The sequence below is a fragment of the Gymnoscopelus microlampas genome (genome assembly GCF_963454915.1).
Source record: "Gymnoscopelus microlampas genome assembly, chromosome: 22".
In the NCBI taxonomy this organism is placed as follows: Eukaryota; Metazoa; Chordata; class Actinopteri; order Myctophiformes; family Myctophidae; genus Gymnoscopelus; species Gymnoscopelus microlampas.
Genome location: NC_139959.1, coordinates 35,474,131 through 35,490,325, shown reverse-complemented (window position 1 = coordinate 35,490,325; position 16,195 = coordinate 35,474,131). Strand labels below are relative to the sequence as shown.

Here is a 16,195-nt window from a genome sequence, read left to right as displayed (position 1 = left end):
TCCTGCTGTCAAACACAACAAGTCTCTGGGATGAGTAGCAACCAACATACCACAACAAATGAAACAAAAACACAATCTCTTATCACTCTCTTCTCTACACTTTGGGCATTGGCCATTTAGACTGGGAACACATACAGTGTCATTTTCGATTTTTAGCTACAGTATAACCATTTTATACTTTGGGCTATTCAAATAGCAGATCCACAATGTCGTAGATCTGCTATTTATTTTAGAAACATCATGAAAATTTGAATATGTTTTTTAAAGCGAACATTTTTATCTCAAATCTTTGCTTCTGGGGATTCTACAAATATCTATCTCCTAACCGTTTTCTGAAACACTTATGTTGCTATAATATCAGTGGTTCTCAAACCTTTTCATGTCAATGACCCTCAAAATGATATGTATTTGGCCGCGGACCCCCATCTCAAAATATTTTGTTCCAGGGACTAACTGGGTTAATCCAGAGCGATTTACAGTAGGCAAAGTAAACACGACTCACGAGGTAATACACCAAATCAAATGCATAGAAATCGTCATAGAATCATAGGTACACCAAGAACCTACTACAGTATCATCAGTCTTTCTCGCTCTTAATGGGTTAATGTCATTGAGCAGTCGACGCCCTGCTGCAGGTGAATTACTGTCAATCTAATTGGTCGGTGATGGAGGGAGCGTATATAGCAGGCCAGGCACTGTGCAACGTGTGTATCGACTGCTGATTACAGTAAGATAGGAGACAGACGGGGTGAGATAAGTGAGACAGAGGGAACCCAGAGCTGCTAGTGCTCAGTCTGGGGGGGGCACTGCCTGTCGTATTGACACGGCTGTCTGAGAGATCCAGGCCCTGGGGGGGGGGGGTGGATGAAGCCCATGCATGAGATGAGACATTAAAGAGAGACAAGTCCAGCATTCTGAAGCACAGGCAGAGTGGAGGACAGGACACACCACCATACATCCTTCTGCCACACGGTGTCCACTGTGTGCAATATTACACTAGAGCAGGGGTCTTCAACAGGGCGTCCGGGACCCCTAGGGGGTCCCCAGAGCTACTATAGGGGGTCCGCCAAATCTTTGTGTGATAGGATTTTTTTTTTTTTTACATTAACCACTTGAACCCTAGAATTCCTTTTTCTGAGGGGAACATTAGCCGAAAATAGCAGATCTACAAGCTCTCAACGCCTCGCGCTGCGAGGCGCTGAGAGCTTGTAGATCTGCTATTTTTGGCAAAGAGGCTATAGGTGTAGAGGGAAAAAAGAGCAGACTAAGTAAAAAAAACTTTAAATTGTATACAATATAGAGTAGGGGGTCCCTGCTTCATCTCTTTCTCAGCTAGGGGGTCCTTGGCCTGAAAGCGTTGAAGACCCCTGCACTAGACTGATGGGCCATCTTTGGCCTTACACTGCATTATGGTAAAACATGTACCTAAGCCTATAGTGTATACGAACGGTAGCTATTATACTTCAGTGGCATCTATCCATCTATGAGTTCACGAAACCTGCGTGTGCGTGCGTGCGTGCGTGTGCGTGCGTGCGTGCGTACGTGCGTGCGTGCGTGCGTGCGTGCGTGCGTGCGTGCGTGCGTGCGTGCGTGCGTGCGTGCGTGCGTGTGTGTGTTAGACATTAGCTTCAAGGCTTCCCTGATTAACCGACCCAACTTCTCTGATTGGCCAGCATGCCATGGACATTAGAATTCATTTAATTCAATTATTGTACAAGCAAGCAACGCACTAAATGTCTGCATCTGTCGGTCTGTCTGTCTCCCATTTATGGCCATAAACATCATCAATGCAAAGTCAGCAGTTTTTGATTACATCACGGGCCATCCCCATATCCCCATATGTAGTCGATCGGTCGTATAGTATTGGGTACCGCACTCACCGCACTGGGTACTAATCAATGGGTACACGTGTACTCTGACGGCCGATGCCCGGCCTAGTAACTAATTTCGGGATGAAATTACTTGAAAGTTTGCACATATTGGTCAGGGAAAACCACGAGAAGGTACCATTTTCAAGACAAAAATCATTATCTCATGAACTGCTATATGATTAGAACACATTAATCTCTCAAGAACAGATTCTGCCCTGCGGTGGAATCTGTCGGAGAGGTTCGTCATAACGTGTGCGCATTGGCTACAAGTGGGCGTGCCTTCAGATCAGGAAGCAGGCCGCGCTTTACCCAATCAAATGTAGTGGGCGGGATTCACGTGTCCATCCACCCTTCCCCCCTCGAAACTTTCTATATCAGTGGTGACCCCCGACCCCCATCTCAAAATAGTTTGTTCTAGGGACCCCCCCAGAAGCAAAGATTTGAGTTAAAAATGTTCGCTTTAAAAATATATATATTCAAAGATTTGCACACATTTTCACGATTTTTCAAAAATAGCCCAAAGTGTAAAATAATGCTTTTTAGCTCGAATCAAAAAATGACACAGTTCCAGGTCTTAATGGGTTAAAATCACAGAAATCTCATATCTTAGTTTTGAGGTTTTCTGTCGAGCCAACTGGTTGATATAAACTGTGCTGGTATTAATTTGTAAGCCTGAGACATAGCTGGCTGCTGTGCTACAGATTAGGCCTGGATGATAATATGACAGGGAGATAAAAAGGTGAGCTAAAAATGGTAGATTAAGCCCAAGGGAGAAGATAAAAAGAAGCCAGCCTCATGAATACACATGTCCTCCTCTTGTTTTGAGATCCTAGCGATTGCTGTTATGTTCTTATCTAGATAATGATAGAGACATGGGCATCAGAGGCGAACAGGCGAACACAACCACACCTAGAAATATGAAACTGAGAGAAATTGAACACCAGGCCTGCAAGCTGCCCGGCCAGCCAGCCAGCCCAGGACACAAAGCAGACAGACAGGGAAAGTGACAGTCAGGACAAGAAGGCTAACACACAGGAATGAATGAATGAATAAATAAAACCACAAAACCACAAAGTTTCTTTAGTACTTAACCCATTAAGACCCTGAAAGAATCGGAGTCATTTTCTATATTTCTTTGGCTGTTCAAAAGTAGCAGATCTACAAGCTCATAGCGCGGCACCAAGTGCACTATGAGCTTGTAGATCTGCTATATTTTTGCACGTTTGTGCAAATCATTGAATATATAGATTTTTTTAAAGCGAACATTTTGAAATCATCATCTTTGCTTTTGGGGATTTTACAAATGTCTTTGTTTTTTTTAAACGTATGTTGCTATAATATCAGTGGTTCTCAAACTTTTTCATGTCAAGGACCCCCAACATTATATGTAATTGGCCGCGGACCGCCCCCATCTGAAAATATTTTGTTCCAGGGACCCCCATAAGCAAAGATGAGTCACAAATGTATATTCAAAGATTTGCACACATTTTCACAACTTTAATTTTTTCCAAAAATAGCAGATCTACAAGCTCATAGATACAGCTTGAGCTTGTATATCTGCTATTTTTGAATAGCCCATAGAAATCTAAAAAATGACAGAGATGCGTTCCCGGTCTTAATGGGTTAAAGCAAGGTCTTTGGCCTCTCTTTCTTTTCACACACGGGCGGCAGTCACACGGAGGACGATAAGAGAATCTTTAATTCCTTCCCCTCCGCTCCGCCGAGGCAGATGGAGGAGGCAGCCTGAGAAGCCATAAGGTCCAGCCGACCTTGAAGTTTAGTGGCAAAGGCACAATTATAAATTCCTTCCATCAGTGTGTCGTCACGCTATAGGGACACAAAAGGTGAACCCGTGCAGCACACACGGTGGCAGGAACTCATTAAAATGTTTCTTAAGTCTTGCTGTTAAAGGATGGTCTAGTCAGAAAGTTGGTTTTGTGATGCCATGACACATCTCACACGCAAAACTACTGCTAGGTACTAAACGCTAATTAGGGTTGGGATCCTTCAGGATTTTAACGATTCCCGTTCTTTAACGCAGTGGTTCTCAAACGTTTTCATGTGAAGGACCCACAAATTGATATATATTTGGTCGTGGACACACAACTGAAAGTATGTTGTGCCAGACAGGGACCCCCAGAAGTGAAGATTTGTGTTAAAAATGTTCGATAAAGTATTCAAAAACATTCACTTTATGTGGCATATGGTCTAGTCAGAAAGTTGGTGTTGAACGTGGCCAAATATATAGCAATTTGGGGGTCCTTGGCCCAAAAAAACGTTTGAGAACCCCTGGTGTGAAGCACTCCAAGTCAGTTGCAGATCATGTTGTTTACTGGGTCACTGCAAAGAAATGACACATTGTAGCTTTACTCTACAACCTTCATTCAAGTACAAGACGCATGTCGTCTCTGTCGGGTGGAAATTTCCAAAACTGTTCTTTTTCAGGATTCAAATTTAAAATGAGCAGATCTACAAGCTCAAAACGCAATGCTTTGCGCCACATTTCGAGCTTGTGGATCTGCTACTTTTGTGTGATGCTGTAGGATGATCAAGTAGGCCTTTAATTTACGAAAAAAACTATATAGAAGACAGTATAGTTTTCTAGATTAGTGCTTGAAGAAACAACCTCATTTAAGGCTGTGATTTTGACACTAGCTAATAGGCCTATATATGACTACTGTGTCTGTCTGTCCACCCCTCTGATCTCTGTGCTCGTCCTATATTCCAACCAGGTTGCAGTGAATCAGTCCGGCTGGAGCAGACCAAACCAAAGCAGCCAGAGGGGTGGTGCAGTGGAGCAGACCAAACCAAAGCAGCCAGAGGGGTGGTGCAGTGGAGCAGACCAAACCAAAGCAGGGGTGGTGCAGTGCAGTCACAGTGCAGTGTGTGTGACAGGTGGTGTAGAAAAAGGATGAATGGGCCTGGCTAGTGGTGTTAGGCCTACATTCTACAACCACCATGCTGGGGGGAGAAACCAGGCCAAGCGTCAGAGAGAGAAAGAGAGAGAGAGAGAGAGTGAGTGAGTGTGGGAGTGAAAGAGAGAGGACAGAGAGAGGAGAAAAGAGGTCTCAATAATCCAGAGAGACGGAGCAGCATGAAAGTGACACACATATAGCCTAAAGCCTATCACTTTCAGCCTGGATGTCTTCCAGGGGGAAAAGCTGCATTACTTCTGCTGGGAATCAGCAGCCATGGATGGTGTATGGAGATCATGTGGTTCCCAAGCCTGTTAGCTCCAGACCCAAAAGAGACATTTGATGTCCTACCCCTACCCCCCCCCCCCCCCCCCGGGACCCAAACTAGTGAAAATAGCTGATCTACAAGCTCACATGCGTTGTGAGCTTGTAGATCGGCTATTTTCATTACTTTAGTGTTTTTCCCCTAATTTAGGGATTTTCTCAGATGTGTACATTTATTTATGAAATTATTTGAAAACATGTTGAATTTGTTTTGAATTTATAAAAAATAATATATATATATTTTTGGGAAATAATTATTTAAAACAAAATGTAGGCTCTAATGTAGTCTGACAGCGCATTGCGGTTGCGGGTTCGAGTCCCGTTTCCCGGCGATCTCTGCTGTGTGACTCTCCCTGTCTCGCTCTCCCCATTTCCTGTCGATCTCCACTGTACACTATCAATTAAAGGCAGAAAAGCCCCCCAAAAAAGGATTTAAAAAGAATAATAATGTAGGAAACAGGGGGGGGAAATGATATTGACCTGCGACCCATAGAAATCGGTCTGCGACCCAAACATGGGTCCCGACACAGTGTTTGGGAAACAGTGATGTAGGGCACGTGGCCAACACGTAAAGAGGGTTTTCTCTCTCTCTCCCTCTCATGATGTCAGGGGTTTTACCGTGATGTATTTATAAATGTGAATCTAGGAGAACAGGCCTAGCACGATGAGTGCTTCCAGACAGCAGTGCCACTCCCACTTTGACATGCTTCCAGACCTTTTTACACTTACATACATGTGAAATAATCTGAAGAATAGAATAATTTAATTATACATAAAAGCAAAGCTTTGTTTTTAGGCTAATATGTCTTCTTGATGATTACTTTTCAAATCTGGGCCAAAACATGCATGATCCCCTTTTTCTAAATAGTCCATCAGCCTGGCCTGCCAGCATGACCAGGTGGTTCTACTGACCACATGTCTCAGTGTCCTTGGATTTCCCTCGTCTCTGAGTCTGTATAGCATTAACGATGTAATTGTGTTTGTCGTTGAACACTGGAACATTGTGAATAGAAATGATATTTCTGCTTGGCTTTTAGGCTTTGAAGTTGCACAGGACAGATATGACAAATAACTTAAATATACAAAGAAATTACTGACATATTTAATATTTTTTAACTTTCAAAAATGTTTTTTTTTAAATTGTGGAAATAGCCGAAAATAATGGAAATAGCCAATCTACAAGCTCAGGACGCGTCCACGTCGTGAGCTCGAAGATCGTCTGTTTCCGCTGTATCTTGAAAATGTTTCAAAATGTATGAAATTGTTTCACATGGAAGCGATTATGACGCTTATGCAGAGTAACTGCGACTAAAGCCATTATTATGTAATAACAGTGACAGGGCCAAAATACAATCAGATTGTCCTGCTTGTGTTTTACCATCACATCACATTATTATGAGGAAGAGGCGTACCATGCAAGCGGGAAGTACTGAGCCAGGAGGCTCATGTTCCACAGTAAATAAATACACCTCCAGTGTGAAAACCTACGACCATTAAAAACTCAAACCCAACTTCCTCTAACTGCACCTTTGCTAAAAGGTGTCAAACAAGGTTGTTTTAGTGTGACAAATCATATTATAGCAATGCTATTATAGCTCTGGTTCTGTGATCAAATATGTTGGCTACTTCCTCACGCCGTGACCTTTCTACTCAGAAATATCTTTGTAGTACTAGTGTCAGCAGGGCAGCAGGAAGCAGAAGTGTGACCTGTCACAGTGTGAGACGTGAGTGTACACACTCACACACACACACACACACACACACACAGGCCTATGTGCATGCACAGCACACATTCCCTTGCGCAATTAAAACTCACTATCAGACACAAAGTGGGACAATGAACCGTCCCTTACAGACTGCTTTAACCATCTGCTGCGGAGGCGAAAGCTGCATAATGACACACACTACAGTCACCGAAGGAACAATACCAACACCCCATGTGACCCCTCACTGGGCCCAACTGGGCCGGCCTGAGGCTCGGCCTGGCCTGAACAATTACCATACTTTTTGGCCCGGAAACCACCAGACAACCCCGAAGTGTCATTCAGTGCTTAATGTCCACAAAGTCACGCATCCAACAAGCTTTGAACTGAGCAGATTGGACTTTCTGTTCCAGAGATAATGGCCAAAACATCTTGAAAACGGCCACTTTCACCGATTTTCAATCGCGGATTTTCGATTGAGTTTTGGTCATTGTCGCCCGTTTTTGTTTAATAACACAAGCTAGATACCTGAGTAAAGTTCACTTTGAGCTGTATCCAACACATCAACTGCCATTTCCGTCAGCCTTACCGTTGCAAGGGGCAGTTTAAATTTGTTTTTGGGGGATATAGATTTTTTTTTAAATTACTTCACAGAACACAAGGCTCAGCCCGGCACGACTGATTAGCATAGATTTTGGGCGCAGCTGGCCCGAAAACATTGTGTCAGGTTCGGGCAGAATTTTAGAACTCTGCGTGACAGCGACAGAGAGACAGACAGAGAGAGAGAGACAGATAGAGAGGTGGAAATGTGAGGCACGAGAAGCGGAGTACAAGCCCAATCAAGCTGAGGCATGCTTCTAGGTACAGAGCTCATCAGGCGTGTGTGTGTCTGTCTGTCTGTGTGTACACACACACACACACACACACATAAATACAGCTTCTTAGGTGTGACACTTAGTTACAGCGCATGGAGCGTGCAATGACTGGAGCACGGCAGAGCTTAAAATCCAGAGTTGTGCGTCAGCGCTATAAAAACACTTTTTTTGTGGGAGTACAAGGATGCACTCAGATCATGACTCATATTGAAGCATTACTTCACACTACTAGAGTGCACAGTAGGGTTTGATACCCACGGAGCATTTTTCTGGGCTATTAGACGTCTAAAATATGTCTAACGGACATCTATTCTTAGCCTAGACGTTGATAAGCTGTTTTGTAAGCGTCTAATCCGTCTATATATAAAGAGTCTATATTATAGCCGTTGAAATGACGTCTATAAGACGTCTATATATAGACACTTAAAAAACAGCTATTCAACGTCTAGGCCAGGGGTGATGCAACTTTGATGATGGTGAGGGTCACTATATTTCCAGACTCACTCCAGAGGAACACATTGCATACACTGTCTCTCCGTATTTTAACTTTTTTCACCATTCTGTCACTCAAAAGTAGAACAGCTGGAACAGCTGAAACCAATAATATATAAATATTCTGATATTAACCTGCGGGCCACATTAAGTGAAGTGGGGGCCGCATGTGGCCCCCGGGCCGCCAGTTGCCCATGTATGGTCTAGGCTAAGCCTAGACACTTTCAGACCAGTTATAACCCGGTTTTAGACAGAGGTCTAAAAGCCGACTACGGCTCACTGGGTAGTGATATCTTCACAATCTTACAAATTAAATTAACATTCAATTTGTCACCCTGTCACCCTGATCCCCGTTAGTATAGATGTATTTTTGTATTCTTGCCATCTACCTTACAATTGGAACCTGCGCCAGAACGGTTGTCAGTATGTCGGTTGTCAGTATGTACGTTGCATCACTCTTGCCAGATTGCATGTCAGTATGTCATCACAACAAACCAACCTGTTACCAAGACGACGATGACGATGAGACGGTCGTCCCGAATATGGACACAACGCCAGTGTGACGTAATCTCACGACAGCATGACATCACATCCTACCTAAACTTTACACTACATCATCACAACAAACCAACCTGTTACCAAGACGACGATGACGATGAGACGGTCGTCCCGAATATGGACACAACGCCAGTGTGACGTAATCTCACGACAGCATGACATCACATCCTACCTATAAATTCTAGGATGCCGTCAGATCGCACCAGTTCGACGGCTTCCATAGTGATAAATAGTAATAATCTATAACCATAGAGAGAGTCATAAATGCTCATAATCATACTTATAAACTAGGCCCATTCATCATAACTACTTAGGTGATTCCTGCCTTCTCCTTTTCTCCCATTCTGCAGGCTCTGCCATGACAACCTGTGGACCTGACGACGTCGCCACTGTCTTTCACACCATTTCATTCTTATCCACCCTTTACACAAATAAACTGCTAACTTCATCTCCTGCGATTTCAACTATCTTTTCACATTGTACACCACTGCACACTCCCCACAGGTCTGCCATACCAGGTCTGAGTAATCACAAAGTGGGTTTTGGTCATTGGAGAGGTGATGCACGTCACCTCTTTCTGAAGCTAAAAAGCATTATTTTACACTTTGGGCTATTCAAAAATAGCAGATATACAAGCTCATAGCGCGGCACCGAGTGCCACGCTATGAGCTTGTAGATTTGCTATTTTTGAAAAATCGTGAAAATGTGTGCAAATCTTTGAAATATATATATTTTTAAAGCGAACATTTTTAACTCAAATCTTTGCTTCTGGGGGGTCCCTGGAACAAAATATTTTGATGGGGGTCCGCGGCCAAATACATATCATTTTGGGGGTCCTTGACATGAAAAAGATTGAGCACCACTGATATAGAAACATATGTTTTTCAGAAAACTGTTGAGATTTAGGAGACATGTAGAATCGGCTTCAGGTCTCAAAGGGTTAAAGGCTTTTTATGTTTTATCCACAAGAGTGCCTTGGTCTCATCCCTTTTTTGCAAATCAATTTTGTCACCCATTTGTACCAAAAGAGCACCTTGTTGGGGATTTTTACTCCAGCCATAAAGATGCTCTCCTTTCTCTCTCGTCAGGTACTTGGGGAGCCTGAGTGGCTCCGCCAGTTGGACCATGTTCCTAGCAGTGTTGATTTTGACAGCAAATTTTGATTTAGTTTTAGTCAGTCTTTTGAATAAAATTCCATTTAGTTTTAGTCATATTTTAGTCATCTGAAATGTTTTATTTTTTGTCTAGTTTTAGTCGTCTAAATATCATAAGATTTTTGTCGACCAAAATATATTTTGGCGGTGCCTTGATGGCGTCGTACTGGCTGATTTTACACTTGGTTGCATGCTGAAAGTAGCCAATCTACAAGCTCACAACAACGCGTCGCGGCGAGCTTGTAGATCTGCTGTTTTCAGAGCGCAACACCCGATAGCAACCAAATATAAAATGACTTGTCTTTTAGTTCTACTGAATCTCTTCTCCACTCGTCCCTCACTAGCAGTTTAGTCTAGTTTTTATTTGTTGACGAAATTGTCAATATATTTAGTCTTAGTTTTAGACATCATAGCTTAGTTTTTATTTTATTTTTCGTCAACGAACATTTTTCGTCATGTTTTAGTCGACGAAATCAACACTGGTTCCTAGTGAGCGCGAGGACCAGGGTTCGAATCCAACCCATCTTGCCTCGCATCAGGTCTCTCCTCTCTCTCTCTCTCTACCATTGGTTCCCCAGTCTGTCTACAAGCCTACTTGCTTTAGTCTGACGTCCTATCTGAAATAAACACAAATCTAGAAAAATAAATAACTAACATTCAACTTACTTATTTTACTATGAGCTTCTTTAATTGTAGCCTCTCTGGCCTGAAATTTCAATAATGATTTGTGAGTGTTGATAGCTGCAGTTAGTCATTAGAGAGGTTCCCATGGGTGCTGAGTGTATTTCTGGGTTGGTTTGAGGTGGGCGGCTAAGCTTTACATAGTCAACAGCAGGAGGAAAAAACATCTGACAAAATATGTCATGTGAAAGACCGGGTGTGTCTGATATTAAAATAGCTACCGTGGCAAATACATTACAATGGGATACACTGGTCTGAAACTTACTCAAATGAAGACTTTTATTACCATTTCAATAATAATAAAAAAAGAATCAGTTGTGAACTTGTAGATCTGCTATTTTCACAACTTTTGTGCGACACTCTTGCAGTGGTGGAAAAAGTACTCAAATGTTTTACATCTTTTAAAAGTAACAATAGTCCAGAATTCAAAATTTACTTGGGCAAAAGTACAAAAGTATTGATATCAAAATGTACTTAAAGTACCAAAAGTAACAGTACTAAAAAGTTTGAAAATAGCAGATCTACAAGCTCACAACGCGTCGTGAAGCGACGCACTGTGAGCTTGTAGATCTGCTATTTTCAAATAACCTAGGTATAAAATAGGGCTTAAAATGGTTAATGTGTGTTTTATAATGTAATCATTTATATCTGCAAAGTACTGTAACTAAAGTTTTCAAATAATTGTAGTGGAGTAAAAGTACAATATTTGCCTCTGAGAGGTAGTGGAGTGGAGTAGAAGGAAAAGTATTGAAAATGGGAAATACTCCAGTAAAGTAAAGAATCCTCAAAAGTGTACTTAAGTACAGTACTTGAGTAAATGTACTTAGTTACTTTACACCATTGAACATGCCCTACAGCTATGATATCATCATCATTACTAGCCTTTCTTCCCTCTAAAGTCAAATGATCTGAGAGAGAGAGAGAGGCAGTAAACAGAGAGAAGGAAACACTACTGCCCCGGGAACCAAATTACAGGGAAGTCCCTCGGGGGAGGACAGCTGGAATGGACACACCCTCTCTGGGATGAGGGTGGTGGGCTGACTGTGTCTTCTAGCTTCCTTTGGACAGCATTCTGCTTCCTCAACAACAACAGTGTACAGCATTTTTTAGCAGTGGTGTAAAGTAACTAAGTATAATTACTCAAGTACTGTGCTTTTCAGTACAATTTTGAGGAATTTTTATATTACGGGAGTATTTCACATTTTTTCTATACTTTTACTTCTACTCCACTACATCTTGGGGACAATTATTATACTTTTACTCCACTACAGTTATTTGAAAATGTTAGTTACTACCGGTAGTTACATTATAGATTTAGATTATTATTGCAAAACACAGTTACAGTAACCACTTCAGCTCTATTTAAACGTTGGCTATTTGAAAATAGCCGATCTACAAGCTCACAACGCGTCGCGATGCGACACGTTGTGAGCTTGTAGATCGGCTATTTTCAAAGGAATTTTTATACATTTTAGACATTTGATAACTTGTGAAACGGGACATTCTGCATAACGAGTACTTTTACTTTTGATACATAGTACATTTTGAATTCCGGACTTTTACTTGTAACATTGCTACATTGCAGTATTGATTATTATAAGTATTATAAGTAAAATATGTGAGTACTTCTTCCACCACTGATTTTTAGATGGGCTTCTAGAGAGCCATCCTTCCAAAACTATCTGGAGAATCTCCAGCATTATTACATCAGATTGTCTTCAACGTTTTCAGGCCAAGGACCCCCTAGCTGAGAAAGAGATGAAGCAGGGAACCCCTACTCTATATTGTATAAAATTTTAAGTTTTTTTGTTTTACTTAGTCTGCTTTTTTTCCCCCTCTCACCTATAGCCTCTTTGCCAAAAATAGCCGATCTACAAGCTCGTAGATCTGCTATTTTTGCCTAATGTTCCCCTCAGATCTGTAGATCTGCTACAGATCCCCTCAGATCTGTAGATCTGCTATTTTCGGCTAATGTTCCCCTCAGAAACGGAATTCTAGGGTTCAAGTGGTTAATGTAAAAAAACGAAATCCTATCACACAAAGATTTGGCGGACCCCTATAGTAGCTCTGGGGACCCCCTAGGGGTCCCGGACCCCCTGAAGACCCCTGTCCTAAGAGAAAAGTCTGTCAGCAACCATGCTGATTGGCAGTGATTGCAGTGGTGAGAAAAAGGACTGAAATATTCTACTTAAGTAAAAGTATCAATACTGCAATGTAGAAATACTCTGTAACAAGTAAAAGTCCGGAGTAAAACCATGCTGATTGCAGTGGGTGGAGGGGGTGTTCATGGCACGGGCATTAGAAGTTGATGAGGTAACAGGAAGAGAGAGTGGGCACCTCGATATAAAATTGCCCTATTCTGTCCAAAATGTTACAAAATCTTGATGTTTGGAAAACGGCCTAAAGTAAAGTATACACGATTAGAACAGGCTTAAACATTTGACAACTGAGGTGGTGCATTACATTCACCCATTCACACACACATTCATACACCGATGCTGGAGGAAACCATGCAAGGCCCCAACCTGCTCATCGGGAGCATTTAGGGGTTCAGTGTCTTGCTCAAGGACACTTCAACACTGACTCTGGGGGAGCCCGGGATCGAACTGGGAACCTCGCAGTTGCCATCCGGCCACTCTACCCCTGAGCCACTGCCGCTCACAACTTATTAAATTACTAAGGACAACTTTAGGTCTGATAATGATGTACCGTGGATGTTCATATCACGTATACTTTTGAACATTTTGGACAAAATAGCCAATTTTACATCCTGCCACATTAAAGTGCTATTAAAACACTACTACTACAGTATGTGAAACCATGATGAACAAAATAAAACCATAAGGACCAGTACATAACCTTCATCGTCAGACAAGGCAGCCTTACTATAGGCTGAATCTCAGTCAACACATAATGGCAACAGATCTATGTGGAGGAAAGTCGATTCTGCTCACAAAAAAAACCTTTGTGTGTCAAACAAAAGAAAAGTCAATATCTATTCACTATTGACCAAGTGAAGCAACAATGAGATGACATTCCCCTTTTCTCTTCAAAGTGCTTGAAGCTACTTCAACAAGATTGTAATATAATTGAATCTACTCTCCAAAATGTACTCCATGCAGAGATAGCCTGGGATCAAGACTATCAGATGTATTTTATCGATTACTTTCGTATTTGACAGATACGAAAGTAAAAGTCAGACTCCATAAAATCTATGCTAGGCTTGATCCAAAGCTAATGCAGAGATATAACTATTATCAAAAATGTTTTAAAAGCATAAAACAATCAAAAACTATTTGAGTCTGGACAAACAGCCTGCATCATGATAATCATACTACTGTACCACAATGGAAACAAGCCCCCTAGGGCTTTTTGTGTTATCCTTTTAGCAATCATTCAGAATGGACTTATTTGACCACACAAGACACAACAGTGAGTGCATGGATGCAGTGTTAATTCTGACAGCAAATTCTCAGATTTTGTCTGAGTCTTACTCTAGTCTTAGTCAACTAAATCAACACTGCATGGATGAGGGCATTGCACAAATGTTTCAAATGTATACAAATCATTTGAAAATAGCAGATCTACAAGGGTATTTTCAAATAGTCAAAATATAAAGGGCTGAAGTGGTTAATGCATGTTTTGTAATAATAATATAAATCTACAAAGAAACTAGTAACTAAAGTTCTCAAATATTTGTAGTTGAAAAAAAGCACAATATTTGCCTCTGAGATGTAGTGGAGTAACAGTAAAAAGTATTGGAAATTGGTAATACTCAAGTAAAGTAAAAAAAAAAAAACAGCAGCTCGTGGATGAGGGTCTGCAATGTGTCATCAGTGTGTCATGATGACACAGCCAGGGCTACAGCAACTTTAGCGCCTTGTAGTATCATCACTATGAAGGTCTATAACTAATAAAACACAAGCATCTCCAGACAATAATGTTCAACCAAAGTATTCTCAACACACCGGACCTACAGCCGGCGGCCCTCTCTCTCTGAGTCTCTGAGTGTGTGTGAAAGCAGTTGAATGTAGAGACTATTTAAAACTAGACACACCCTCTATGTAAACCAAGTATGAGGAGATCAACCATCTAAACACACCAACAGATCGAACAAGATCCCAGTTAATCCAGTGAAAGATCCAAATCTGTGTTCTTATCTCATCTGGGAGAAGAAAGAAAGAAAGAAAGAAAGAGGACAATATAATGTCCAACAACAATGTCTCTGTATCCAACAATGTATCCAACATTTCCTGTCTCTCAACATTCCGCCTTTATTCCTCCCTTTCCAGTTGTTTTACCCACAAAGGATTCCAGCGATAGATAGAGATCTAAACATATTATTATTATGTGTTTTATTACCTGGACATAGTTGTTCTCGCAGTAGTCTGCTACTCTGGTCAGGTTCTGGTAACTCTCCACCAGAGCCTGTTTCCCGGCAGGAATCTCTTCCTCCAGAAGCATTTGTAGTTCTGCCATCTTTAGTTTACATGTCTCTCTCTCTGGAACCCGTAGCTCTCTGGTAATGCTCTGCTCTCTGTGGCTAGTGGATGACTCTCTGCTCTATTGTGGGATTCCTGCCTTCTGCGTAAACGCCGTAAACCTCCTCCTATCACCACCTCCCCCCAGTAGAGAGAAGAGGAGAAAAAAAACCGCTGAACAAAACGCCGGGATTGAGAGCAAAGGATGCTGGGATATGTAGTTTGCTACGTGTCGGTCGGTCGTTGCTGTTGTTGGGCGGGAAACCTTGTATGTCCAAATCATAGAGCAGTGGTTCTCAAACTTTGTCATGTCAAGGACCCCCAAATTGACACTTAATAGCCCGCGGACCCCCATTTCAAAATATATGCCAGGGACCCCCATAAGAGAAGATTTTACGGCTCTAGCAGTGATTCTCAAGTTTCAATTTAGAGGACCCCCAGTTTGACATGCATTAGGGCTACGGACCCCCATTTAATGACATTTCTATCTCTGGGACCGCAATTTATATTGTAAAATCTATGTCAATGTAACTCTGAGAGTGTACAAATGGAACCAAATGGACCCGGGTCCATTTGGTTCCATTTGTATACTCTCAGAGTTACAGACCCACTAAGGGTCCATTTGGTGCCTAATCTATCATTTAGCTGGGGACCCCCTGGAACCCCCTCAAGGACCACTGGTTGAGAACCACTGTCATAGAGGTATATATATATATATATATATCTATATCTATATATCTATCTATCTATCTATCTATATATATATATATATCTATATCTATATCTATATCTATATATATATATATATATATATATATATATATATATATATATATATATATATGAGAGAGAGAGAGAGAGAGAGAGAGAGAGAGAGAGAGAGAGAGAGAGAGAGAGAGAGATAGATAGATATATATAGATATAGATATAGATATATAGATATAAAGATATATAGATAGATATAGATAGATAGATAGATAGATATAATGTGGTAAAATATATTTGGAAAAGTAAAGTAAAGTATAGGCTACATGATCAGAACATGCTTAAACATTCAATTACAACTAAGGTAAAAGTAATATCACAGCCATTCTAGGGCAAAAAAAACATACAGCCATATATTTGCTATTTTTGCTACTGT

At 41.4% G+C, this 16,195-nt stretch overlaps 1 protein-coding gene and 1 long non-coding RNA gene across 10 annotated transcripts in view; both read right to left on the bottom strand.

Moving 5' to 3' along the window:
- abi1a (abl-interactor 1a) overlaps nt 1-15,140 on the bottom strand; it is a 100,128-nt gene extending 84,988 nt beyond the window's left edge. For all 9 annotated transcript variants that reach the window (XM_084048022.1, XM_084048024.1, XM_084048026.1 and 6 more), the window contains exon 1: nt 14,936-15,140. In XM_084048022.1, the coding sequence (XP_083904148.1) occupies nt 14,936-15,052 (117 nt within the window). In that variant the 5' untranslated portion in view covers nt 15,053-15,140. The remainder of the gene's footprint in view (nt 1-14,935) is intronic.
- Nucleotides 1-16,195, bottom strand: part of LOC311038482 — a 389,296-nt gene that overhangs the window by 87,031 nt on the left and 286,070 nt on the right. The gene's annotated exons all lie outside the window — the stretch shown is intronic.